General features: G+C 50.6%; 3 protein-coding genes across 3 annotated transcripts; 2 read left to right on the top strand and 1 right to left on the bottom strand.

Moving 5' to 3' along the window:
- On the bottom strand, positions 1-961 carry LOC131206614 (succinate dehydrogenase cytochrome b560 subunit, mitochondrial-like). Its single transcript, XM_058199230.1, has 2 exons — positions 787-961; positions 1-647 (listed from the first exon to the last, which is right to left on the bottom strand). The coding sequence occupies exons 1-2, from the start codon at positions 807-809 to the stop codon at positions 143-145; spliced, it is 528 nt and encodes a 175-aa protein (XP_058055213.1). The 5' UTR covers positions 810-961; the 3' UTR covers positions 1-142.
- Positions 962-1,427: 466 nt separating this feature from the next.
- Positions 1,428-3,000, top strand: LOC131216640 (uncharacterized). Its single transcript, XM_058211191.1, has 3 exons — positions 1,428-1,469; positions 1,542-2,632; positions 2,709-3,000. The coding sequence occupies exons 1-3, from the start codon at positions 1,428-1,430 to the stop codon at positions 2,998-3,000; spliced, it is 1,425 nt and encodes a 474-aa protein (XP_058067174.1).
- Positions 3,001-12,618: 9,618 nt separating this feature from the next.
- LOC131216632 (protein stum) lies at positions 12,619-27,372 on the top strand. Its single transcript, XM_058211177.1, has 9 exons — positions 12,619-13,190; positions 15,078-15,563; positions 16,089-19,211; positions 25,808-26,207; positions 26,275-26,519; positions 26,591-26,705; positions 26,769-26,867; positions 26,944-27,166; positions 27,230-27,372. The coding sequence occupies exons 1-9, from the start codon at positions 12,619-12,621 to the stop codon at positions 27,370-27,372; spliced, it is 5,406 nt and encodes a 1,801-aa protein (XP_058067160.1).
- Positions 27,373-27,456: the final 84 nt, after the last annotated feature.

Below are 27,456 nucleotides of genomic sequence, written 5' to 3'. Positions count from 1 at the left end.
AGTACTACTCAATGACCCTTCTTCAGTGGGAGTTAATTTGGTTTTATTCGACAACGCTTTTCCAACTAGCCTGTTTTCTTTTTAAATAAATTAGCAGATTTTCAAAACATACTCATACTCTCTTTACACGCATGGACCGCGCTTACAGCGCCGTCAACACACCAGCCAGAACGCCGGAAACACCGAGCATCGTGTAGCCGGTAGTGTAGACCTCCTTAATCGTCAGGAACTTGCCCAAATCCCAGAACAGATGGCGCACACCGTTGACGGTGTGGTAGGCGAACGGGTAAGCGATCATGAACTTGAGCGGGATTAGCGTCGGAGCGCTCAGACCCTCCAGCATGGTCAGATAGTGTGTGGCATCGTGTGGCAAGGCCAGGGCGCCCAGCCCGAGGACGGTTATGTAGCCCGTCAGTGCCATTCCGGTGAAGCGATGCGTAATCGACAGCATGCTGGTCAGCTGGAAGCTGTAGATGGAGAGATGGGGCGATTGTGGTCGCTTAAGACGCGCGTTTCGGTCGTCATGTGATTCACCCGGGCGCTCGTCGGATTTGACCGGCTTCAGCACGATGGTGCGAGCGGCCGCCAGGACCGGGAGCGACCCATTAATGCCGTAGCCCTGAAGCAGCGAGCGGCGGCAAACGTTTCTAAAAAATATAAAATGCACCCCTACATTATGTAATAGCTCAATCCAAGGCCCCGGACGTCGACTGGGCAGCAGCAGCATCACGGTGTTGGTAGACGAATCTGGAGCACATCATTCGTCGTCACCTACTTTGCACTTACCTAAGCAGTAGGCTTGCGGCCATGATTGTTACTGTTTTCTCGAATCGGTCGTTAGTTCGGCAAAGCGATGGCAGGAAGGATCTTTAGGGTAGAAAATATTCGCGTAAATTGTTGCACAGTGATTGAAAAACAAAGTCGCTCCGAGCTGTAAATGCTCTGGCGAAGTAAAAGCTGTCAAAGTCGTCAACAACATTTGACAATTAAATCGGTTAAATAACCGGTTGGGGAACCGGTTGAAATTATGCTTTCCCTGTGATGGGGCAATTTTCACCACGGCAGCTGTCAAAATGTCAAGCTCATCAAAGTAGCTTGTTTTTGTTTGGTACCAAAAGGCATCGGGAAACACAAACGGCATTTTCCCGGACTTGTGCAGACTTCTCGGAACGTAGGGTGCACTGAGAAGTGGGAAACTATTTTCAAAGCGTCCGAAAGACTCAATGGTTCACACTTTGAATGATCTAAAACGATTGTAATTGTGCACCCCACCCAAAGATAACTGGCAAAGAAGCGTTGAAAAGCACAAAACGGATGCTAAAATATTGTGTCCAAGAAGTGGCAAGAAAAGTTCAACAAATCTGAAAACCGTGTAGCAGAGCACAAAACCCTCCTTCGTAAAGTGTTGCTTATTACCAGCCTTAAAAATGATGACCCGTCGGAAATCCGTCCACGAGTCGGCTCTCCAGGCCCAACAGCAACAACAGCACCAGCAGCAGCTCCAGCATCAGCAACAAAACCAGCAACAACACCAGCAACAGATTCAGCACCGTGCGGCCGAAGACCAATTGACGCTCGGTGCGATTGTCTCCGACATAGCAAACATCCTTACGCCGAGTGTCACATCCAACGACAGCTGTAGCAGTAATTCGGTATCGGGTACGTCATTATCCACACAATCAACCCCCCCTAGCGATGCTCCTAAGGCGGCTGGGGAACCCAAAGGGACAGATGACAAAAAGTGTTCGCCACCGTCCGTCTCAAACATTTCACTTACAACAGGAATCATCGCGGGGCCTAGCAGTTCATCCAACGTTGGTAAAAACGCGGCTACCGTGAATCGTAGCAAAACGCCAAGAATTTCCAAGCGCAGCGTACCTCTTGATGGACCGGTAACTTCGACTGCCGGATCAACGCCTACTACCGCCGCACAACAGCCACCGAGCACGGCAGCACCACAATATGGAACTACTCCAGCGGCGCCCGGAATGGCCATCGGGCCTAACCCGGTCCAGCAAACGCTCTGCCAGAACGGGATGGATCCGGACGAGATACCGAAGTTCAAGGGTTATCGGATCATCGAAATCGATCATTTTTTACAGTGGGCAGCGTTCTCTCAGTTCATGCACTCGAAACACTGCGCGGGTGGGTTGTTGAAACCGTACCAGGAGTACATTGGCGGATGCTACTCAACATTCGCGATGCGCTGCAGCAAGTGTTCGGCCATCATTACGCGGTCGTCGGAGAACTATATCCACCACAACAAGCTGATGAACCGGCTGGTGAAGGGAACGGTACAGCTGGGCAAGGACTACGACGAGATGCAGCAGTTTATGGAGTCCCTTGAGATACCGTTTGTGACGCGCGAAGAGTTTCAATCGATCCGCGGCCAGGTCAGCTCGTCGCTCGAAGATCAATCGGCGTTACAGCGCGCAGTCGAGGAGCTAGAGAGGGCATCGGTACAGTCGAAACGGAAACGGCACGGTAGCTGCAAGTACCACTACGAAGTGCTGAAGGTGTATCTGAACAAAAAGATGAAAAAGATCGAAGAGAATCTACAGCTGTCGGTAAACGATTCCGTGGCACTGGCCGTTAACGCTCATTTGAAGAATGTTTCACATGTGCAATTAATGTAAGCATTCGTTTGGGGTCCCGGTAGGCTTTGCTGTTCTTAAGAAAACCTATATTCTTCCTTTCCTCCACCGCAGGCCCAATGGACACAGTGGTAACGTAAATAATACGATAATCGGTGGAGGCAGCGGTATTGGTAGCGTTGGTGCCGGCACATCGAACGGCGGAACTCCAGCAATGGTGAATAGCATGGCAGGCTATGGAGTTGGAGCCCCGCTGAACAATGCTCTCGCCAATAGCAACCTAAACGGACCTACATCGATAGCAACAAACACCGGGCGGCCTGCTATGATCAGTGACACATTGGCAGTTGCCACCAACAACACTAGCCGGCTTCCCCTAGTCAACCGCGATTATCACCACCACTGACCGCTGGAACGTAACGAATGGATTGGACAATGGTTGAACGATTAACGCGATTTTAACATTTACTTTCGTTTGCCCGAGTTCCTGGTCGGCGAGTACCAACACAGTCATGGCGGTGGTGGTCTATCTCCGCTCGAAAGCTATACCAAAACAATGTGCCAATATGTCCCCGTTTGCATCTTCTACTTATAGTCGTTTAACTAGTACTTTAACGTTAACAAACTACGGTAATTCTACGTAAAACCCTTGTCCAGCTGTAGCCAGAGCTTCAGTCTTTGATTCGTTAGTTCGCCTCTAGCAGGTTCTACCTGTGGTTTAGTTGCAAAACACCTGGCAAGTATTAAATATTTGCAATCTAAAATCGGAACTGAGCGACTACTAAACGAATTACTGCCAAGTAATGCCTTGGTTAGCGGCATTTTAAACGGAATTATTTTTTTCGGCGTCAGAAGCGACCACGGTGCGTATGCGTGCGTCTAGTGTGAGAAACCAAACCAATATTAAATCTAAAGATAATCGTTTTATTCGAATTTGGAGATAAGCAAATAACTTTGATAAGGCAGGCTTTCGCGTTCCAAGTTGTCTCATTCGCTCAACCTCAAGCTTTAGCGTCCGCAGTTTGATTGGGCAAGGCGCAATTTATTCGTTGACGGTTGGTGCGCCACAGAAGAGAGGAAAATACCTTTTTCTATTGATAAACTAATATTCTATATCATTACATTGTAAGATTCGTTGATTGAATGTTTCAGTATGCAATAATCTCAGTCCACCTAGTTGCGTTTTGTTGGTTGTCGAGTATTTTCAACGGTTTCAACAACAATCTCGGCAAAAAGTTCCTCTTTGGTCAATCTTTCTCATTGGACTCCAATAGGTCTCCTAACGACCATACGGCGGGTACTTATTGGGGACGAGTTTAGCGGGTCAGTGAGTGTAGCAGCAAAGATTTTCGCACAGAACTCGAAACCGGTGAATTTTATTTGAGGATTTTCAATTCAGCGAATCGAAAACCAATTGCTTACGTTGTAATATATTGTCGACGATAATCTAGAACCAAATCTCGTAATAAGCTAAGCATTAGAATAAGTACATTATAAGTAAAAAAATATATCTATCGATGATTGAGCTTAGACAGTTGTTTTAATGTACACCATTGTTCTATTTTTCCAAGATCCAATCCGAAACGAAATGTTGTATGGTTGGTGTTTTATCTTCGGCACATCGCATCCAGAGCACACGGAGTGGACATTAGTTGATTGCAGATAGTGCCAATAGTAATAGTTTAACAAATAGCATTCGGAAGGGCAAAAGCTGATGGTGCCACAAGTGCCACAATAAACGCCGCACGCAATCAATCATGCTTGCCGATTCTTGAACTCTCCCATTGTGCTTCACGGATGTGGCACACACGACGGTGGACGTGCCTTCGAAGGAGCGCCCAACGGGTTGATCGTTAATTTGCTTGTAATTTTCTCTCCCTCACTTTCACGGCTCCGGACGCGGACGGGATGAATAGAAACCGTAAACGGGGTGTTCTGGTGGTGCCGGCCGGCATTACGGCACAGTTCGAGCGTGAAACGAGGTTCCTCACACCCTGCAACCGGTGGGCTGCAAAATAATTAATTCGTCCCCTTCTTCGGTCGTTGTGATGTTCCACTTTTGCCTCGCAACTTTAATCTCGTCAAACATTTCGTTCCACTATCGGATCGCCGCGATACGTGCGGAGAAAATAAAGGAAAAAATGCAAATACTATTTACAGCAAACATGGTTACACATGAAGTCGAGCCCCTTTTCGAACGCATTTAGTAGGTCGCAGAAGGAATGATTTCGTGGTTTTCGTCTTTTTTTTGGGTTAGTGGTGGTAACAATATTTCGCGTCATTCCTTTAATCTTGAGAAAAGTAGAAAAAAAACCGGCGAAATGGAGACGCCCAGTACCGATACTGGAAAGGTGTTCCGGTCAGACTTGGTGCGTGAAAGTGGCTCGGAACACATTGGAAGCTTGTTTCGCTACAACAAAAAACCCACTTTTTTATCATTAATAGCACCCAGTTCATATAGAAGCGTACGGTGACCTATTGCCAACGGGCATTTCGTACACTTACGACGCGTAAAGTGCTGTGACCCAGATAGTTGATGGTTTTGCCTAAGCTTGGGGATCTGGCGGTTTGATTTGGAACCGTGAGAAATGGCAAGCTGTTGGATGTGTGTCGAATTTAGGCTGCAGGAATATTTATTCGCATAATACGTTTCGTGCGTCGGTGTATAGAAAGAATTAGCCACACAGATCGTTTGATTAAACTAAACTTGTACTTAGTTCAAACTGTGTTCAAAATCTATAAAATTTACCGGCGATCGGAAATGTATCAATAATGAAAATGGATGGTCCAAGGGAATGAAATTCGTTTCCAGAGGTTCAAAAGCATGGATTGCAGAAATGTAATTTGTATCACAAGGCTGCAAAGGCGTTTCAACCCCTGCCCGGTCCTTGCAGATAATCCTTGAGCTTGATCTTCCCTAAACGTAAGCCAGCCAAAGAAACGCCATGACACAGACCCACCCAGAGAGACCGTTTGGCCCGGGCCAATGAAAAGTGAAGCTCTATTTACTTCAGCAGACCGAACACGGACACGCGAACCGCGTTTCGAGCGCGTTACGCGTCAGCGACCTCTACATGTCTCCTGGCGAACCAAAGGATAAGTAGCTGTTCGCCAATGTTCGAGGCCGATCCCGATCACATCTCCGATAATTGGCACTTTAACATAGTTTATTCACATAAAATAGTCTTACGTTGTTTTTATCATTCGTTTTGTGTGACATTATAAAACATTTGTTTAGAATAAGGGAAGAATAAGAAGTTGGCACAGTCCGAGCATTCTCTGCGAATAGCTTGAACGCTAGGAGCAGGTCCAGTCCCGACGTCACGGTGGCCGTCGGTCGAAGTTACTTGGGGCGTTACTTCCTCACACTGGTACGAGAAATAGGGACCCCATCGTACCGTTGACAGCTCCTTCAGGAGTGTTCGTAAGCGAGTCGCGTGTGCCACTTAGAAGTGTTTGGCCGGGCGGCGGTCGCGTCCAACCGGTAACGAAAATAAACACCTTCCGGACCCCGCAGGCAGCAGTGGCTGGCCGTGTGGCCTCAAACGAGGTCTTTTGTGTAGTGTGTAAGTATGTGTATGTGAGGTCGATTGGCACGAAAAAATCATTAGGTACACCGCACATGGCGAGTGGGCAGTGTTCGCGTGGTGCCAGTACCGTTTTTGAATTCCTTCGGAGCGGGCTTGCTGGAGACCGAGTGGACCGAAAGTGGACTTGGCAGGTCACCACACACGGTCCCCTAGCCGGTGACAAGAACCGAATCCGAAGGAACGGGCACCGATGATTGAACGGGAAAATTATTACACATATTAGTGGAGTGGATGGGTGAAAGATTCCATGGTTCGGATTCCGTTGACCAGTGACAGCGTGCTGGGAAATCCCACACCGATCAAAGGAGTCATTGGTTTAGAGGTAAAGTGAAACGGCGCTGACGTGAAATCAGTCGTGCAGAGTGATGTTCTGGTGAAAGTCAGCGGAAACCTTGTAGAACTCCTTGACGCGAGGGAACTCCTTTCTTAAGTCATATTAAAATGTGTCTCGTGCCGATAGAAAACCTCACAGGCTTATATAATTTGCTTTCTTGGAGACGCACTGGTGTTATGGTTGTGAAATGGTGCAATGGTTACTGAATATATTTTACAGCAGTGCGAGAAAGTTGTGCATGGTGCCCCGCTGTAATGAGATCAAGCGTGCCCCATCGAAGTTCACCTCGCAGTTGTCTTTGTTCGGCCAATGAAGTAATTCACAGGATTGCCATCCTAGCTCACGGTGATTAAGGTTATGCGACTGGCGTGCAATTCCTGAGCAGGATAATGGCCCGCTGTGGCGCCCACTAGTTTGTAGAATTTCATATTTTCTAATTTTCAATTAGCCCTAATGGAGTTCGATCAGCCCCAACGGCAGGCCCCACAGCCTGCTAGAATTTATGGGCTTTCGATATCAAAGAAATGGCCCTTAAAATCTGGGTGCAGCGCCAGGGCCACCATCAGGAACATGGGCGAAGGGGCTAGCCGAAGCTAAAATATGTGTGCAACGAGAGTGAAAAATGATGTGTTCATTTCCGGTCCGGCCCCAACGGTCGGACGGTTCGGTTTGCTCAGCTAGAAGCAGCAGTGGCAGCAGTGTCGTGTTTGGTGTCCTGGTTGGCCGCCCGGAATTTGATGTGTGCAAATTAAGCAAACGTTCTTCCTCCTTTTTTCTTCTTGCAGCCCGGAGCTAAGATTGTTGATGTGTGTGGTTAGTTGCTTTTTGGAGAAAAATAAAACGGCGGAAAGCGCGGTCCACAAAAACCCGTCAACCAATGGGGCAGTACTGCAAATGAAGCGCCGGAAGCAATCCATCATTCGGTGGGAGCAACAGAAATTTAAAAATTAAATCAACCCACCACATCAGCTCACGAACCCTGAGGGTCGGGGATCGTACCGAGCATTAACCCGTGTGACACGTGTGCAGCTGCTGATGAGTGACCGCGAGTGAATGCTTCCATGGAAGAAAGTCGTTAATAGTAGGATAAAATCGCTTCATAGCCACCGGTGGAATATTTGCTGAAATAGTTTACTGAAACGCAAAGCAAAGAGAAGAACCTCAAGAATGTCGCCTACCCGGCAATGGCGACACCGTTCCTAGTTTGTGGAACCGACACGGAGCGTAACGTAATCGAAATGACACACCATGTGACGGCGCTGCAGATGACGACGATGCCGGCGAGAAGGTGCTGATGAAACGTGTAAGTTCTCTTTCCCCTTTTGTTCTGGCTTTGGCAAGCAGGAAGTAGCTCCTGTTTGGCGTGGACCGTACCGTTTTCCTGTTTACAGTAACACTGCTAACCTTTCGTTTTCGATTTACTGGCGCGAAGATTGAATTGTTTCACCGGCGGCGGCGCCGGTGTATGGCATTCGATTATGCGACTCCCGGGTTCCGGCCGACAGTTCCAATTGCAGACCACCATGGTGGCCATCGAGTTGTTATTTATTTGGGCGGTAGCAAGCCTCCCCTTTTGGAGGCTATTCACCCAGATTTGTCAGCCAACGTGTTGGGATTTTACACAAACTTTCACTGGCGGAACTGGCCAAAATCGGGGTGGGGCAAGTTTTTGGTTTGTTTTGCCATTTTCCGGTTGCGTTCCGGGGAACTTCTTGCGTTCACTGAACTAGTTTTGCAGTTTTCCGCAACTTAAATCCGGCGACCGGACCGGAATGTAAATTTAACGATTCATTTCCTCAGGAAATAATCTGCCCGGAGTTTACGGTTAATATGGTTGTAAATTGATTAGCGCTCAGGGCTACAAGTATTAGGTGTTTTGGGCCCAATCGGACGATATTTTAAACCGAACCGCTTAAAACAAGTTGTTATTATTCCACATTCATGTGAAGCTACTCGATGGAAGCAGAGTTTCAGTCCAAATTCTGATTTGTAGTCAAATATTCCCTGCTAAGGACACGCTTCAAGGATTCGACAATCCGGAGGCACGTGCCGGTCTGCCGGAGGCAATTTATGTGTTGCCATTCTTCGCTCGCCAGTCCGTTTGCACTTTTTGATTGATTCCACTAAACGGTACGCAACAAGACAGAGTTTGGCAGCCACGCTGCACCCATCAAACACTCCGGGCTCCGGGGTTCACGGTTCGCCCTTTTTGCGAGAAAGAAAATGGGAAAGTTTTTCCTACCCTGCTCCTGGAAGGTTAGTCGTTTGCCAAGTCCGCCCCGTGGTGAAAGTTGCATGTGGCACTCTCGTTTTGAAGGGTCTCTATAGGCGCCGGATTTCCAAATAAACCCACTGGGCGAGCTTTAGCAAACCTTTAAAAGTGCCCAACATTTTGTAGACCGAAGGTGCCGGCCGGTCGGATGTAAGAAATGGAGGACCAGTGGGCTCGAACTACGAACCAGCGATAGGCATCGCTCGGACTGTGGTGTGGACTCATTAGGTTTCGACTCGATTTTTTTTGTTGTTTCCTTTCCTTTCCTTTGAGTGAACTAATTGCTGCAGTCAGGTGGAACAAGTGGTGCCCAGAAAGCCACACGGACACGGAGCCAATGTAGGTTAAGCCCTACACCAACGATAATCGCTCGCACGGTGCGGTTTCGCTTTAAACCAAGATGCTACAGATGTTGGGCGTTGAAAGCGTGGTGCTTCTTTTTTGAATCTTACGTACCAGGACCTCCTTCGCATGCCGGCCAGCACTTTGTCAGGCGGTTAATTTGCGGTACCTGAATGCATCAGAGCGAAAGAGAGAGCCGAAAATTTTGTTCTCTGATGTCGATTTCCAACCGATAAACTGGACTTGTGGAACACATCCACAATAATCCTCGGAGCCGGGAAAAACACAGACCACAGGCCTGGGTTGTCAACAGCCAGCGACAACTTTCTTCCGCCCAGCCGGCAGAAGTCCAAGGAAATTCTTTGAACCGCACCAGCCACAGTGGACCGAAGTCGACATGGTTGCAAAGGCAGCAAAATCGGTTGACACGAAACGAGGTCACTTCACGGAGAGCGCGGACCGACCGATCGATAGGCCACCTCTGGTCACTCCCGATGGCCGCCACTCGCCGCACGAAGGTTCGTTAACCTGACGCGCGGTCCCAAAACCGAAGTCTCCTGTAACGGTTGGGGTCCGAACCGAGCGGCTCGCGATGTATGGAAGCGTGGGCCATTTAAATCAGGACCGCTCGCCCGTTTTTTGCTGCTGCACCGCTCCGGTGTGGCCTCCGTAGTGGTCAACCTGGCCAGGCCTGTCTGTGTTGGTGCCAAAGCGGCCGGCCCTGGTGGAGCTGTGTGCGTGAATTTATAGGTAGCGTCACCAACGGAGGACCCCCCGGGGGACTTTGCTGGGGCCGCCTTGACGCGTTTGCGCTTTTTTGTATCGCCATTCCTTCGACTCCTTGACTACTGACCACTACCAGGTGTGTGTTTGTGGGTTATGCTCGGCGTTCTTATGCCGGCCATAATTTGCCTGCTCGCGCGTTACAGATTTCTACTTTCTGGAGTTCAGTGGGTTGTGACCACTTCGCTTGGTCCTCGCGCCAGGACATCACGACATGCGAAAAGCGCGATTGGCAAGGAATGTGAGCCACTTCGGTGCGGAAAAATGAAAGAAGAAAACGTTTAAAGCAGGGGTTCTTTTTTTTCTTTTCTGGCCACCCCGTCTATGATACGGAGAGTCCCACGGAGAGTGGTGTTGGGCCGACCTACATTCCGGCCACTCGTGTGAGGGAGAAGTTGGTTTATTTGGTTTGGTCACTGTTTTCTACATTTTATCACTGCTCAACGCATAACTCAGGACGAAATTGCTCAATTGCGGCACTTCTCCGGTGCCGGTGCTTGTTTGCTCGGTGGAAGTCGTATGCTCCCGAAACTGGCTAGTTTAACTTTTTTTATTTAATTTCTTTACTTTGTTTATAAATTTATTGTTTAGTTTATGAGGTTTGTCGCCTAAAACCACGCTAATTCTTTAATTTATTGTTTTCAGTATCTTAGCAAATTAATTTCAAATTAAATCAATGAAGGAATTTAGGTTAGGTGAGCTACAATCCGCAACAATCCTAGTTAAGCATGTCGTGGGGCCTCGTGAACAGAATCGACTGGTCAAACAGTTGGCCTATTATTTGCGTAATTTAATCGGCCACACACACTCACCCAACGGGTAACATAATCGGACCCGAGCCAATTTCCTTGACTTCTCGCCTGGCTGCGACCGATTTATGAATGAATGTGAGGGCCCCGGGACCGTAGACCCTTCTTCGCTCGGCTTCGATGCGATGCCGATTGGCGAAAGGGACTTGTATTGTTTTTACTAAAAATAGTGGCCCCTTCGGGTGGGGTATGATTTCGGACCACCTTGGAGTTCGGGGTACCCCACGGCACACGTGTGTGCCGTCAATAAGGAAATTTTTGAGAAGGGACCTCCAGTCGGGTTGGCTCCAAATTTAGCCGGGGTCGAGGTAAACTAGAAAGTGATTTAATAAGAGTAAGTGATTTAGTTTAGATGGGGCTTTCCGAACGTTTAGATATGCTCGGTGCCACGTGGCGATGGGCAGCCGATGGGAGATTTATTTCTGAGACACGGTAAATATCGAAACTGACATAAACTGATCAATTAATCAAACAAAACTCTCTTCTAAATAGGGCAATCAAGCCCTGGAAAGGCAAAGTGTTGATTGCGAAATCGAATTAAAATTTTAGCTTTCAACCGTTTGCTAAACGTTTTGTCTACAATTATGATCAACGGCCCATTGCTTCTTATCTGACATCTCACAAATTACGGTATTTAAACTCCACATTGAACTAAATCAGAAAATAACTAAAGTCACGAAATAGATTATCGCATCTGACCGCGAGGCCACTTGCGCTTCAGCACCCGCCGTGCAGGGCTGTCTATCTTCGGCTCGATTATAATTTGAGCACCGCAACTAAGCGCTCGTCGTTGTCGTTGGAAAGTAAGTCGATTGCTGTACCCAACCCGATCGGAACTGTGGCCCGCAAACCCGCCAACGGTGTTGCTGTTTATCACACCCCGAATTGCGTGACAACCACGATTTCCCTTTCCGTTCCGTTCCGTTCACGTTTCGACGTGGCCCATACTGAAAACGCGTGCAAAACGAATCCCGGTCCCGTGGTGCCGGTGAAAGTGAAAAACTTCGTCCGCCTGCGCTCATTAACCGAAAGTTGTCTCAAAAAGTTCTTTCCGGCCGGCCGAAGGGCTTCGTGCGGAAAAGTGCCTTCGATGCTGCCGAGACACGCAAGCAACGAACCCCCCGAACGTGTTTTTGGCCAGGTGAGGTGATCTGTTTCGAGTACGAAGCGTTCCGAAGTGGCACATTTTTTCTGGTGTTTTTTGAGGTGGTGGCAATAATTTGCATAAAAGTGCCCCTCTCCGCATTCGTCCGCCTTTGTTTTGTGATTTATTTATTTGCTGAGTGGCCAATGGGGCGAACGGCACGCCCTCGCGTTTGTTCGCCGATTGGTGATAGTTTCGGGCACCTCGTAAAGAGTAGAGGCAACGTTTGTGGCCAAAGTTTATTGGCGGAACACGATTATAATGGTTAACGGTTTGTTTGAATGTTTTATGTTGCGAAATAAATGTTAGCCCACTTAAAAAAGTGTCCTTACAGTGCCAGTAACAATTAGTATCGGTCAGCTTCACGTTAAGTTTCCGTTCCGTTAGGACTACAATCTCGATGTCGAAATGATTCCCTTGAACGCCTCAACATTTTCACAGATAGTTTATGACATTTTCATGCAAAATTCAACCCCTTTGGAGCGCAGATTATAGTCTCGCACATTCGGTCTGGGTCTGTGCGGTCTGTAATCATACTTATAATGCCATCAGAAGCCTCCCTCTTATAATTACTGCAATCGGTGCCACTTTCTCATCCATCACGCTCGCTACTTTGCAGGACGAACGCGCTGCAAGGACTGCAAGAGGAAGTCCTTCCTGTTGACCCCCCTAAAATACGTGACTCGTCGCGCTTGCCACGCATCCCCTCGGCCAGCTCGCTATCCTTGAGGCCCGGCAGCACCGGCCAGGATGTACAGTCAGCATGACGACCGCAGCCAGAGCAGTACCGCCCGAGCATCAGCAGCTACGTCGGCACACCGGTACCGGTACGCGCATCAGCACCGCCACCTGGAGGGCTACGGTTCGACCTCCACGCAATCGTCATCGCTGGAAAACCAAAGATCCTACGAGCAACCGAAGCAGCAGCACCAGCAGCAACCACATAGTGCCAGCACCGCGAGTGCCACGACGACCGGGAGTTTGTTCGGAGATCCGGTGCTGCCGGCGACACGTCACGCCGATCTGCTCGGCGGTGAAGATCTGTACCAGAACCTGAAGAACAACATTGAGCAGTACCACGCGAAGCTTTACAGTGCCCAAGAGAAGCAGCGCCAGGCGGAACGGGATGCATTGTTCGAGCAGTACACGAGTCGGGCGGCAGCATCGGACCGTACGACGTACGGGCGGACGGGTTCGGCGGCGCCCGGGGTCAACCCGATCGCCGGAAGTGGCGTCACAACGTACGATGGGATGCCTCCGAGGAGGCGCAGCATCGCTAGGACCCAGTCGGCCGGATTTGCCGCGGATTTGGGGGCCAGTCGGTGAGTTACCGTTTTCGTTTGCTAATTGGTGTCCTTTTAAATTATTTTGTTCACTTAATACGCTTATTCCAACTTCCAACTTTTCTATTTATTGTTTATTTATTCGCTTTAATTTAATTCGATGAGATTATTGTTAATATTCTTCTTACTTGTCTTTTACCATTCAAAATATTTCTGTAAACATTTGTTTGACCTATCACTCAATAATCGTAAAATCGCATGGCCGAACCTATTTAAAAGGTAATTTTTAATCGTCCATTTCTTATCTTAATTCGCCGTCCACAAATATTTGAGCAAAACCGTTTATCCTGGGAAAAAAACCCACTGAATGGGCTCGTAATTTCCCGGTGCCCAGATAGCTCCAGAAGCAGCCCGAGCCCGATACAGGAAAACAATTATAACGTTACGTCATTAAGCTGCACGGCACGTTCCATCGCGTCACAGCGACCGGTTCAGGAGTTCGCCGAGAGGGCATGACGAATAAACCCTTCTAGGCCTGTGGTTCCGCTTCCGCTGCATCGGAATCGGCCCGCCCGCCAGGAATGCGAGTGAACCGAGTCCGAGCGAAAAATGTCATCACTTTGATGACGTGACACCGTAGGTCGCCGTAGTTAAGAATTTCCTTACAAAGGGTCCGCCGGGTTCTATTATTAGCAAAGACAGTCAGGCAGGGCACGAGCACGAAAGTCATGATCTCACCGTGGCAGGGTTTTTGTGTTTCTTTTTGCTGAAGCTATTTTTATGGACCACTTACCGGCCGACCGGCCATGGATGGAACGCCATTTAGGGAAGGAAAGTGCTTTGATCCTATTTTCCGTTCCAAAGGACCTCAAGTTGGCCACTTTTTTTGGAACGCCCGGTTATATGTCGTCGGTTTGTGGATATTTCGTTTTCTTGGTTCTTTAAATAGTGCGGCAACTATCTTTATGTGTTGCTTCTCCCCGGGAGCAGATGGTTTGGCCTTTTCCAAATGTCATTCCTGTTGCAAGTTCTTTCAATTTTTTTTCGGGTCACATTCCTTGTGGTATTTAAACATTACATTTATTTACTACACCGAAACTACGTTCTTCTCAATCGTTCTCTTATGGTGGGATTAAGCTCACAACGCCGGCCGCAATGGGCAAAACTTGACTCCTCTGTCACGGCTAATGTCCAGCCATGACGTGCGGCCTTTTTGGCGGTCAGCCGACACCAGAGACCGATTCCTACGAATTCTTACGCTCCATTATCTCCCTGAACTTATCCTCATCGCACGAAGGTGACGCGACGTTCCGACGTGGTGCGAAGGAAACGTCGCTGCACACGACGGCCTGACCGTTAATCTACATAAAAAGTGTGCTAAAGTGGAAAAGAGAACCTGAAAGCGGTTGGAAGCGACACGCCACGATGGCACGACTGACCAACTTGCGGACCATGTACGGCCACGCGTCGGGTCAAACGCCTATATACTTTGGCCGGTAGAGTGCTGCAGTTCCGAACCGGTTCTCTGCCGACCGGTTCGTTGTCAACGTGGTGGTCGTCTACTAACGGCTGAAGGTATATGGAGCCCGGTCACTCACAGTAGGTAGCGTCCTGTTGTTGGAGTGCCCCCCGAGGTCTCTCTTTCTCTGAGAAGCAGCTCTGAGGTCCTAACGCCGAGTTGACACGCATACCACAAGCGACCGGCTAACACCTTGCGGAATGCGAGATTTGGAGCTTTCGCAGGGCGTTTAGCAAAACAAAGAAGGGTCCCATGGGTTGCTTGGATAGCTTCGGAAGCTTTTAAAGCTTTCGATGAGCTTTGGCGAGTAACGCAACAGTGTATTTAATTTAAAACTTTTATCATTTTCTAGCTTGCAAACTGTTAATTAATTTTGTATTAACTTTCGAAAATAAATCTGCCCTCAGGTCGAACCTGCTCGATATGGATCTGTTGAAGCCGAACGAGTGGATCGACTTCACGGAGCACGAGTACCAGCACAGTCTGATCCCGACCAACAGCCGCACGGTGGCCGACGTGCAGCAATTGGCCAGTGGCAACATGAGCCGTCGGATCGAGAACGGTGTCTTCCAGAATCCGAGGGCCGCAGCCGCTGCTCGGACACTACGGCGTAGCTCCACGACTGATTCGAGTCTTTACGGGGTGCATGCGGGTGCCACCTTCAGTGAGCTGGCCAACGGTGAACGGCCAACGTTTACGGTGCTGGGCCACGGCATGGGGTATGGCGCGGGCGACGATGATGCTGCGGCAATGCCTTTCGGAGGAATCCGAGATCCGAGATCGGGGTCGGCGAGCGAAACGAGCAGCGAGTACGAGCGGATGCTACGGTACGGTCGGACCGATCCATCGACTGCCATCATTAGGGATAAGATCAACACTGGGTCCAACAATAGGTGAGTGGGTTATGCGAGGTAAAGCACCAGGCGGCTCCATTGAATATTGGGGCGTGAGCAAAATCGGCTTATTTTATTGCAAAGCATCAGGCGACTCTATTGGAGTACATTGACTATTTAAACTTGTGGACTATTTAATGTTATTCTTATTAGTAATGTACATAAAATTATGCATACATTTGTTGTATGCCATTTGTAAATGGCCAAGGCTTAAAATGGTCTCTTCGAGCAAAGCACCAGGCGTCTCCATCAGTTTCATATTTCAATTTAGTCTTGATTGCACATTACGTTTAATCGGTTTAAACATGTTCAACTAAAGTTATGATTAGAACACTCTTAAGATGGTTATGTACTAAAGAATTAAATTATGTTCTGTCTCGAATTCGGACTTACCAATTTTATTACAAAACGCCAGGCGTCTCCATTCGAGTTTTGCGGACATCGATTCAAACAAAATAAACGTTGTCGATTCGAGCTGAAGTTTGCCATGTTCTCTAACGCAATCGCTTGTCCACTGTCTTGCAGAGTATCCGACACCCGCCAGCATAAGAACACCGCCTTCACCATCATCAGCGAGGTGCTGCCAAAGTCGAGTTCGTTCGATCTGATCGGAGGGGGTCGTTACTCGCCCTACCGCGACAAGCACCAGCTCGCCTCGTCCCGCATTCTGTCCGCGAGCTCAGCCCTCACGGGTCACCCCCAGTCCGTGGGTTACTACGACTACGGATCCGCGGGTTACGCCGAATCGGGACCCGAGGATGGTGGCAGCTCGCTTTACACGCGCCTTGGTCGTCGGCTCAGCCACTCGGAGCTATCGCTCACCCCGAATGGCCTTCAACCGGGGGGCGACCAACGGCGACCGCCACCGACGAAAGCCAGAACGTCCCTGTCGCTCGGTGGCAGCCATCCGGGCCGAAAGCAGCGAGGCGTGCTGAAGGTGCTCCACAAGAAGGCGGAAGGCGGCGCCGGACGCCAAAGTGCCAAAGTGACAATCACGCAAACGACGGACGGAGGCCGCAGCTCGGTGACACCGACCCCGAGTGAAAGCTACTCCGCCTCGGGGACCGCCACGACACCGGATACCGACCTCAGCCGTATCCCCGAGCATCAACTGCGTAACATGAAGCTGTTCGGCTACAAACCCTTCTCGAGCCGACCACCACCGCTCTCGCCGGTACCGGACAAAGGCTCCTCGATGGAGAGTTCCCAGGCGGACCTGAAACTGGACAGCGCGGGAACCGAAGGAAAAAAGGACGAAAAATCGGGCGGGCTCCGGGCGCCCGTCTTCAACATCCGGGGGCTGCTCCTGTCACCTCGTTTGCGGGGCAAAAGTAAGGAGGCTTCACCTCAGAGACCACCCGAGGGAGCTGCGGCTGCGGCCCCGGCCGTTCAAGGCGTACTCACGGGGAAGGACGAGGCACCAGTTCCACCGGCCGCAGGTTCTCCGCCGAAGAAGCGACGCTTTAACCTCGCCCGCGCCATCATCGAGAGTGCGCGGCGAAGTGGCCCTGAACCGGAACCGGAACCGGAAAAGCCCCCACACGCACCGCCTCCGTCGCAGTCTGCGAAGGCAGCCAAAGGGAAGGACGACCCGAAGGAGGCGGCAGTCGGGAGCCGAAAGGCCGCCCTCCAGCGGCTAGGCATCGTGCGATCCGGAGTCCGCAAGGACTCGGAGGGGAACGGTGTGAAGGAGAAGCGAAAGCCGGCCGGTAGCGCAAAGGGAAAGAAGGCGCCGGCGAAGGGGAAGGAAGTGAAGCGGAAACCCACGACCGGGGGATTAGGGTTACGCGGAAAGCTGCGCGGAGCGACGGGACGTGGACGGTACGAGGACGAGGAGGACGATTACGATCGTTACGACCCGTACGAGGATCACGGTGACGACGAACGGGGGAAAAAGGGCAAGAAGAAGAAACCCACGACGGGTGGTGGTGGGATGCTGAAGAGTGCCCTCAGCTACGCGGCCAGCTTCCGGTCGAAGAAGGAGCGCCCCGTCCCGGACACGGCGAGAGGTGGAACAGCCGGCCCGGGGGGTCGTTCGGGACGGCCAGGTGGAAAGCCAAGCGGGCCAGACAAGAGCCGAGGGCAACCGGTCGGAGGTGGAACACCCGGAAGTCGACGGAAGGACACGGCGAAGAGTGCCCAAAAGGAGGGAGCCCGCACGGGGACTAAACAGTCGGTGGTTGTGAGCGGTCGTGTGAAGAGCGGGAAGGCTGGGCCAGCCGGGGCGACCGGGTCATCGAACCGGGCCAAGTCGGCGGTAGGATCGAGGGGAAGGACCCTTCGAAGGAGCAGCTCTGCGCTGGCCATGGAGACGGGGCAGCAGCGGCGGATGAATAAACTGTACGAGAAGAACCAGAAAGCCACTTCCATAGGGGGCGGTGGTGGTGGTGCGGGGTCTGGCGCGGTTGGCCGCTCGGGTGCCAAGAACACCAGCTCGCTGGTGAGCGAACGGAAGGCTAAGGAAGCTGGTGGCATCGCGAAGGGAGACAGTCGTGGAGAGATTCGTGGAAAGGGCACTTCCGGCGGTGGGGACGCCGGTGGGACGCCTGCGTTTGAGAAGCGGGACTCGGATCGATCCCTGAAGAAAAGCGACAGCAACAAGTCCCTGGCGAAGATGGCGGGCGGCAAGGGTAAGAAGAGCGACTCAAAGAGCTCACTGACGACGAAGCGATCGGATTCGCGGTCAAGCCTCCATCAGATGGCGGGTGGTGGCGTTGGTGGCGACGGAACGGACACTTCCGGTGCCGGTGAACTCGGAAAGAGTCCCCTCAATTCTTTCGGCGATGGAACGGGCGGTGCGGCGGATGTGAAGTCGGCCCGACCGACACCAAAGCTACAGAGCAAAGGATCGCTCCTGAGTTTGCTGAGTATGAAGAGCGGCAGGCGCAATGTGGAGGGTGGTGCTTCCGGTCAGCGACCGGATACGGCTACGACGGCCAGTGTAGCGACTGCGGCGGCAGCGGAAGGAGCGATCGGTGCTTCCTCGACACGCCTTCAATCGGCTTCGGTGCGTGGGGCAGCAGCGGCCACCGCTTCCACCGGTGAGCCCGGTGAAGGAGGAGGAGCGGACAGTGGGTCAAGGGCGGCCGGGATGAACGAGAGACCACCGAGCACGAAGCCTTTGCGGCGGCTGATGAGTCGCGGGTCGCTGCTGTCGATCAAAAGTATCGCTCACGCTCGGTCCTTCACCAACCTGCGGCCACCGACAGCCGGTGGAACGGCCGCTAGCGGTGGCGAGGGAACTGAGGGGGAGCGGAAATCGGCGAAGGGTGCCGGTGAGGGCGCGATGGGTGGCCAAGCGATGACCAAGGTGACGGAAGGCTCGCAGGAGCACGACGACACGACGGACACGGAGCCTAGCGCGGGTGGCGTCGGCGGTGGAGCCGATGGGTCGATGGGGGTGGCAACGCACGAGCTGACGGTGGCCGGCGACGGCGAGGGGGAGAAGGTTTCGAACGAGTACAACGGCGAGCGGCTGCTGACGAGCGGGGTGGGCGGAAGGCGCTCGCCGATGGCCGACCAGCGCCAGAAGCAGGCGGGCAGCCCGGGGCCCGGGGACAACGTTTCAAGTGCCAACACGGAGTCGATGCGCGACCGAACGGGAGGGCCGGCGGGCGGCGATCACGGCGCGGGAACGGGCAGCAACAGGTGAGTGGCCGCGTTACCGCGTTTCTTTAATTCTTTCTTCCCTTCTTTCTATCTTTCTTTCTTTCATTCTTTCTTTCTTTCTTTCTTTCTTTCTTTCTTTCTTTCTTTACTTCTTTCTTTCTTTATTTCTTTACTTCTTTCATTTTCTTCTTTGTTGGTTTGTCTGATTTTTCAATTATTCAAACTTCAACTAGAACTAACTCGATTTGTAGTTTATTTAAGTTGATTAAGAAATCCACTCGATTTGAAGTTTATTCCCACAATCCGCATCATCGCTTTGAGATTTTATCGAAAGTTCGTCGCTTGTCCGCATGCCAAAGTCTTTCGTTTCCCCCTTCCAAAACGAACCGTTCCGTTGGCCCATTTTTCCGATTTTGCGCGCAACCAGTCGCTGGGTGGACATTTTTTTTATCCATCTTCGAGCCCCTCCTTCGAGTCCGCCGCGAGGCTGTTACGAAGGGAGTCGGCTTTTGTTACGTTCTCGAAGGCTCGCCAGCTATTTATATTCCCCAGAAAGGCGACGAGTTCCTTAGCATAAATGGTGTCGTGGATTGCGTGAGCTAAAATTAGCCGCAAACATTGATTTAATCCCGTCCTCTATTTTGGGGTACGTTAAGTGAGGCGGTGACCCCGAAAGGTGACCGAAGGTTCGGGCCAACTACGCACAATTCGAACGTTTGCTGCCTTCAGGGGTCTGCTAGGGAGTTCTCTTGCCGTTCTCAATTTGATAGAAATGATTTCTTTAATGTACCTTCTAAGATTGATGTGGAGATTGCCACTTAAAGGGCTATCAGCGTTCATCAACCCAGCTGCCGAGTGGTCCATTGCCGTGCCCGATCATAACTGCCAACTGGCATCACGTATGCTCATCGCATGACTTCGTATGACGCGCTGGTCGGGGCAATTAGCGTGCGAATGTGGGGAAGAATGCCACTCAGCGTCACCCGCGATTCTCATTTGTATTCATAATCGGCCCGTAATTATGTCCTTCTGCGTCGTACCGCAACAAAGTTCCCGTGAAAGGCACCTGTCGGTCCTCTGGATAAAGTCTGGACTCCAAAACACGCCACATAAAATTGTAGTTTCTTTCAGTTTCAGTTTGTTTGGACATTTGGCATACCATTTTAAAGGAATTTATTGAATGGGGATAGCAAATAGGCATTGTTAATTATAAAAATGTCTTAAAATGCCTTAAAAATATAAAAACTTTCCTATTTCCATTCTGCTTTTCGCCCATTTTTGCTGTATTCAAGACGAACCGTTTGCTGCCAAAAAACTTTATTCTCCAAAACGATTCCTAACATTGCCTAATTTATTTGAAGTAGTTTTTATTTGTGATGTGAAAACAACTGTAAAAGGCGCACGCTTTTCCGCAGGACCAATGAGTGCTAAGCGATTACGATTACGGGCCTCCTTTGGATGGTCCGCTGGGGCTCGCTCGTTTAAAACTGAATTACACGTTCCCCGGCTCGCGAGGGCTGAATTATGCTTGCAGTCGGCCGAACCGGATGTGGGGTGCTCGCGCTTGCACGCGGATCCTACCGTTCTGCCCCGGGCCATTGTGGTTACAGTCAAAACGTTCGTCCTCTTATCGTTCGAGGCGCTACGGAAAAAGGATTGGGATTGATGGACGTCGACGGTACACCGACGAGTCCTTCATGATTGCCGCCCCGGGTTGTTAAGTAACCTGCCTGGCCTGCGTGAAAAGCAGTTAACAAATTTGCATATTTCCGTCATCGTGTCCCATTACGCTCGTCCGCCCGTTGCACCGTGCTGACCGTGCACGCGATTGTTAACGCGGCTTATCGTGCACTGCAAGGGTTAATAAAGGAAAATTGGAATGCCGTTTCCAACCCGTCGCAGGACCCGCGAGGCTAAGAACTTAATTGGGACACCCCTGTGAAGCCAGAGGTGTCATAGATGCTCACACGGTAATTATCTGTGCATCCTTCGTCCTGGAGCGGGTCTCTCTGAAAAGACAGCTAAACGAGTAAGTGAGACCAAGGAGACCCACGTGTTAGGCCCGTGGCGTGACGATAAGTTTGTATTGCAGTTATTTTCTGTCCCCTCTCTCGCTTCCTCTTTCACCTTCCGTCACTGTTGAGGACCTCGTGTGCGAAATAATTCACTCGAATTTGCATTTTCAACTGCACATTTGGCGTGGCCACGACGCCACACGTGTGACCGCCGTGGAAGGTCTCTGCGGAATTTGGTGTTTCTTTCCCGCTGCATTTTCCCAGAATTTTCCAACGAGTCCCCCTTTGGTGCTTACAACGGGGTCCAACGGGGTCGTTTGTGTTGGTCGGCTTTTGGTTTATGTTTATTATGCTTCACTCGTAATGTTTGTACAGCGCGACGAGGTCTCCTGTTGTATTACGTTTCCGTCTTCAAGCGAAGAAAAGTATTACTAACTTGGTCGAAGAATATTAAAAATTGTCAAATGTTTTGCAAATTGATTACAATATTTCACGATAAATAAATTAAGAAAGTGGCGTTGAATAACGTTTGATTTGAAGTAGAAAACTGTTTGGCCATCGATACCATAGTTGGTGCTGTTTTGACTTCAACCTCGCCCGGATGGGTTGTTAAATTCACATAATCATTTTGCAAAATCATTCCCATCGGTTGCCACCTACGGAAGGCCTGGGCCATAATGATTGCACTCCACACACAGGCGGTTCACGGTTTGCCATCAATCAGCGGACGGAGCCGTGACTTGGAACCGTGACCGGCGTACGAGAGGGTGACGGCCGAAACGACCTGAAGCAGATAATTAACATTTCCCGAAGCCCGAAAGAATGGACTCTTTCCCTAATGGACACTTGGTGGCGTCGAAGTCATGCTACGGTTTGAGCTCGCGGAGGCTCACGGAAGTCATTGGGAAATAGCGGCACTCCATCAACCGTGGTTTTTCCATCGGAGCTCGAGGCGAAGGCAAAACGTCCGAACGACGACCGACGGACGGACGGACCTTGCCCGCACGGACGGGACCCTCACCGACGACGGTTGACCGCCGGCGAAGGCTTTCGGTTTCCTTTGGCTGGCTGTGTGCAGCGGAAGCGGGTCCACATGCCCACAGGAAAGAGAAACAAAAAGTGTCACAAATCGATTTCTTGTCCAGTGTGTGGTGGTCCGTTTTTTTGTTTATATTTTGTCCAGCGCACAGTGGGATCGTGAGTGGGGAAAGGAACAAAAATTGCCCTCTTTACATTGTGTTCTGCTGGCGCCGCAAGGAGCAACATAATATCTGCGGAGTGAAACAATCGAAGAAGGTTTTTTACATTACCATAGAGTTCTTTTTCACTTGAAAATCCCAAAATTAGCTTGCTTGCTGAAAATCCTCCATAAAGTACGTCTCGCATTGATTGAACTGAACAAAATATCATTGGTCACAGCTTACTGCGAATACTATTCAAAAATAAGCCAAAAAGTCTGTCATGTTTTTTGGTTTAGTACACATTGGAATTTATATTTTCCCAATTATTTACTGTTCATTTCAGTGTCCTTAAATCCCCGTCCATTCCTTTTTTTAAAATTATGTCAATTTGGTTCACAAAAATCTCAAAATTCTACTCTCCTTCAAACAACCGCTCTCAGTGTGTGCCGGTGGTCAGGGTTATTGCAACACAAGGGCAAGAAAGAGAAGGACCAAAAAAGGCGCACGAGTGAAACGGAAAGCGTTTCAAGTAAGGACCTTAGCGGGTTTTCCCTCCAGTTGGCGAAAGTGAGACAGAAAATCACCGTTTTCGCCGTTTTCACAGCTTGCTTGTGTTGTTTGATGGCCGTCAAAGTAGCCTTCACCGTAGGGCAAGGCAATTGAAGTTAAAATATTTTCCCAACCAAATTTGAATTGATTAGGAAAGGGAAAAACCTGACCTGGCTGGTCGGGAACGGCCGGGGCAAAAAGGGAGTTGACGGAGGGGGAAAAGGCGAACCAAGCGGCCAGCGATGTGGTCCTGGCAGCGGCGACGGTCGACACTTTTGCTTCGACCGCTCCGCTCTTATACCGGTTCGTTCGGTTGATCCGATCGGTTCACAAATCGGCGCGCCACGGCCACTTCGGATTCGCGTGTTATCTTTTGTCGTGCGATTTTCTATCGGAAGAGTTGGCAAACAAATCGTGTGTTTTTAATCGTGGGTTTTATGGAAAAGAAATAGACCGTAATTGGTGATAAACATTTCAAATGCCGTGTTCGGTTTGTGCTATTTATTGCGTACTGCTCAAAAGCCCAATCGAAAGTGAAGATCGTGGCGAAGAATCGCCCTGCTTTGGGCTCGATGAATTCGTACCAGTCTGACACGAATTACTAGCGTCGGGTAGCGTTTTACTTGGCCTGTAAATTTTATTAACCCCTACCCCCGGTACCAGAGATTCGACGTTAGTGCACGTTTTTAGTTTCGCTTTTGCGTGTCAATCGCGTGCCAACCCTCGGGCCCCAGTTCTTCGCGCGGGAGCTTCGTTCGTGGTGCGCCATTTCGGTGTTCTTCGGCCTGGATGGTGGGAACTTTTGGATAGGAAAAAATATATATATATTCTTTCGCTCCCCGCTATAAGATCGCTCTGGCGTGATATCTGCCGTTCCACGCCGTGGTGTGAATGAAAAACAGGCTGAACCCCGAGTGGAGCCCGTAACTTCCGACGTTCGTGACGATGGCGAACGGCAGTGCGGTCAGCCGGGGGTCCTCCGTCTACAGTGTTTCGCTGCACGACAGCCAGAGTGAATTAATTCGTACATGGCACAGGTTAGTCCATGGGTGGAGCTCCACCCCGGAGCGGCATTCCTTTGCTACCACCCTTTATTGTTGCGTTTCTTTCACTAGTGTTTCTGCAGAAAGCAGGAGGTCCTGGGCCACCGGCCTCCGATACCGGAGGGCGGATGTGGATTAATCGGTCAGCCCGTCGGCGGTCGGCTACGGTCCGGTGTGGATTTTTTGCACCCTCAGTAGCTGACCGACCGACCAGCGGATCAGAGAGTCTTTTTTTGCTGCCCGCGTAAATTTCGTAAGGACCCGCAAAAAAGCCGAATCCCAGTGTGTTGCTGTGTGTTGGAGTGGAATATAATAACAAGAAGTCTTTCGGTGAGGGTTCAGCAAAAAGTAAAAAAAAACTGTTGGCGCCTGGTCGCAGAAGGGACCCCAGTTTCTTCACTTGTTGAGAAGCGAAATCGGGGGTTTCAACAAGCGATTCCCTAGCGTGAGAGCGAATTTAGGACAGCTCATGGTTGGGAAATGTGTGCCACCGTACATATTTAATGGGGGGGGCCACGGTTATCTTTTCCTGGGCCCGTTTGTCCGGTGTGCTTAATCGCTTGTTAGTGCAGGTGAGAAGTTGGATCGGTAGCCATCGGTCACGCTTATCGGCGAACAGGACAGAACTGAGATTTAATAATAAACACAAAACGGAACAGATTACCGGTGCGAGATTGGGATGTTTGTTTAATGCTGATACCAATGAAGCCAGGGTGAAACCTGTCCCTGGAGTAGTGCAGAGGCTCGGAAATGTTTGATTATTTTCAGACACTAAACGGGCAAATTTGAGTAACATGGTGTAAACATGTTTTTTTCTTTTTTGATATTTTTCGAGTTTGCTTTTTATTTTTTACTGTAAAATGTTTTTAACAATGCATTTAGGATTAAAGGTCCCGAAATAGCAAATGGGCTAGACAGCGGGCATGCTTCATACATTAAAGTTTAGTTTTTAGCACCCTATCAAAAGTAGTATTTATTATAATTTAAATAAATCTTTTGTTTATGCCAATGAAAATGGCCACTTTCTCAGGCTCCGTCGCTCATTAGTTCGTCGTAAAAGGTTTTCCCGCAAGGCCAGTTGTAAACTCGCGTACTCGCGTTGCGTGATTTCATTTCTTGTTTTGGCTAATGTCGCGTAACAGTATTTCTGTGATTAGTGTCAAACCAACACACGAAAAAAAATATTTATATTGTCATTATGCGCCATTAGCGAGCCTGCGTCGGTTTATAATTCCTCTGGAGTGTTGATTGCACGTCATAAAAATGTTTCAGAAAGCATGGAGCGAAGGCCTCGAGGCCTCACAAAACAATCGTCTAATTGCACTCACGCTCGGCCATTGCAAACTTGTTAGTAAATTATGCAAAAATAGGAAATTCTTCCGAAGCCACCCTCGGGGACCCTGCCTGCCTGGGTGGGGGAAATAAATAACAAACGGAATGGCTTGCTGTCCTTGGCCCAGCGAGGACAACCGTTTGACCAGCTCTCCATCCAGCGCTAGAATATGTCACAAGTCGCGCCAAATCGCGGCTCGCGACCCGCGGTGGGTCAGTCAGTCAGCCGCGGACCAGCAGTTCAGTCACGCAGTCGTTCCGGTTCCGGACACGTGGCCAAGCACTGCACTGTGCCCCTGCGGCTGGGGTGTGAGTGGTAATAAATTCAAATTGTTTCCCGGGCGACATTCCCGGGTTTTCACGCAGAGGCTTTCGACGAACGCGGAAGCAATAAAAGCTTCAACACTTGCCACACACCCATTCCCGAGCCAAGATCCTCGATAACGCAGGAAGTATCTGACGGTAACAAACGTCCTCTCTCTTTCTCGCTCGCTTTCTGTGTTGTCTCTGTCCAGCGACGAGTTTGAGGACGAGGATACGCTCAAGTGCTCGAAATGTTGCTGCGCCTGCTGTGCGCCGTGCTGGACGCGAACGTGTCTTCCGTTTAGGCGATGCTTCCGGTGGAGCGGGTGCTGCGGTGGACGGCTCGGTAAGCGCAACGCGAACGGTGAACGGAAGACGACGACGACGAAGGCGAAAGCGGACGGAGCAGGCGGAACGGAACACACCGACCATCGGACCGGGTGCTGGGCTCGGTTGCTCGGTTGCTGTCGGCGGTGTCGCAACTCGAAAACCTCACCGGAAACGGCGATCGTGCCGCATCGCCAGGGAGCGGAACCGGGGACCAAAAAGTCCTGCTGGCAGTCGCTCAACTGTTGCGCCAGCTGTCGGCGTAATAAGTCGCGCGAGTTGGTGGTAAGGCTGAAGGTGTCCTCTTCACCGGTCTAGTTCAGCCTACTTAAAAGTTCCGCATTTTCCACAGCCACGCTCGTCGATCGACAGTGATCCGGCGGACGAGGAGCACCGGTCCCGATGCCGGTCGTGCTGGAGTAAGCTGCTGTGCTGCTGTCGACCGAAGGACAAGGGCAAGCCGACGACCACAGTCAAGCGCCACAGGATGGAGGAACAGCCGGTCGAGATGGAGACGGTCAAGTGCTGCTTCTGCTTCAAGCGCCAGCGGCCGAAGGTGAAGGCGAAACCGAAGCGCAAGGCGGCGGTCAAGTCCACGTAAGTCACGAGGGAAGAGGACAATGGGAAGAGGAAGAATTTAAAGCCATGGCCGTCGTATGTTTGCGTAGGTTCAACTGCTTGAGTTGCTGCATGATGTGCTGCAAGAAGAAGGGTGACAACCAGAGCCGCCGGGCCAGCAACCTGAGCAAGAAGCAGAGCATAGCGCCCACGATTCCACCGGAGGTAAGAACCCGACCCGAAGATGTGGTCTCTCGAATTTTCTAAAAAACTTTCCTTTCCGTGCAGGATCTGCGGCCAAAGATCGACATGTCGCTGGTGGAGCACTCCTCTTTGATGCGTGGTGCCATTCCGGTGTTGCCAATCTGTTTGGCCTACTTTTGTCTGGTGAGTAGTTTGGTAGCCGAACGGACAAACGATGACATTGAAGTCCACTCCACTCATTTCCCGACTTCTCGACCAGTTCCTCAACGTGGTTGCGCCCGGCTCGGGGACGGTCCTGTCCGGGGGGCTCTGCTTGTGCATTGGTAAGCCACGCTTCTCGCAGCACGATTCGATCAAGGGTCGGATCGGTTCGTTCATCATCAACTGTATCGTCGGCGTGTCGCAGCTCTTCACGATCATCTTCTGTGTCGTCGGGTGGGGTTGGGCCATCTGGTGGGGCACGATCATGCTGCGGCTGGCGAGTGAGTAGCCGGGCACCTCCTTCGGAAAGATCAATCCGCTTAATGTAGTTCTCTTTTTTGCAGAGCAACACCGCAAGATCCTGGAGATGGAAGCGGCCCAGGAGGAGGGCGAAGATCAGACGACGCTCTCGAACCGAACCGGGGCCTCCAACCCGCCGGTGGCGCTCGTCTCGAAAACTCACCGGGACGTGGAAACGGGTCGATAGGGTGTGTAGGGAGGCTCATTTGGGAAGTCCCGGTTGCCGACGTGAACTGCCTCATTTTGTACAGCTTTTTGAACAGAGGGGAAC

The sequence above is a fragment of the Anopheles bellator genome, chromosome 1 (assembly GCF_943735745.2).
Source record: "Anopheles bellator chromosome 1, idAnoBellAS_SP24_06.2, whole genome shotgun sequence".
NCBI classification, from domain to species: domain Eukaryota; kingdom Metazoa; phylum Arthropoda; class Insecta; order Diptera; family Culicidae; genus Anopheles; species Anopheles bellator.
The sequence above is the reverse complement of the archived record's forward strand: the minus strand, read 5'-3'. Positions and strand labels throughout refer to the sequence as shown.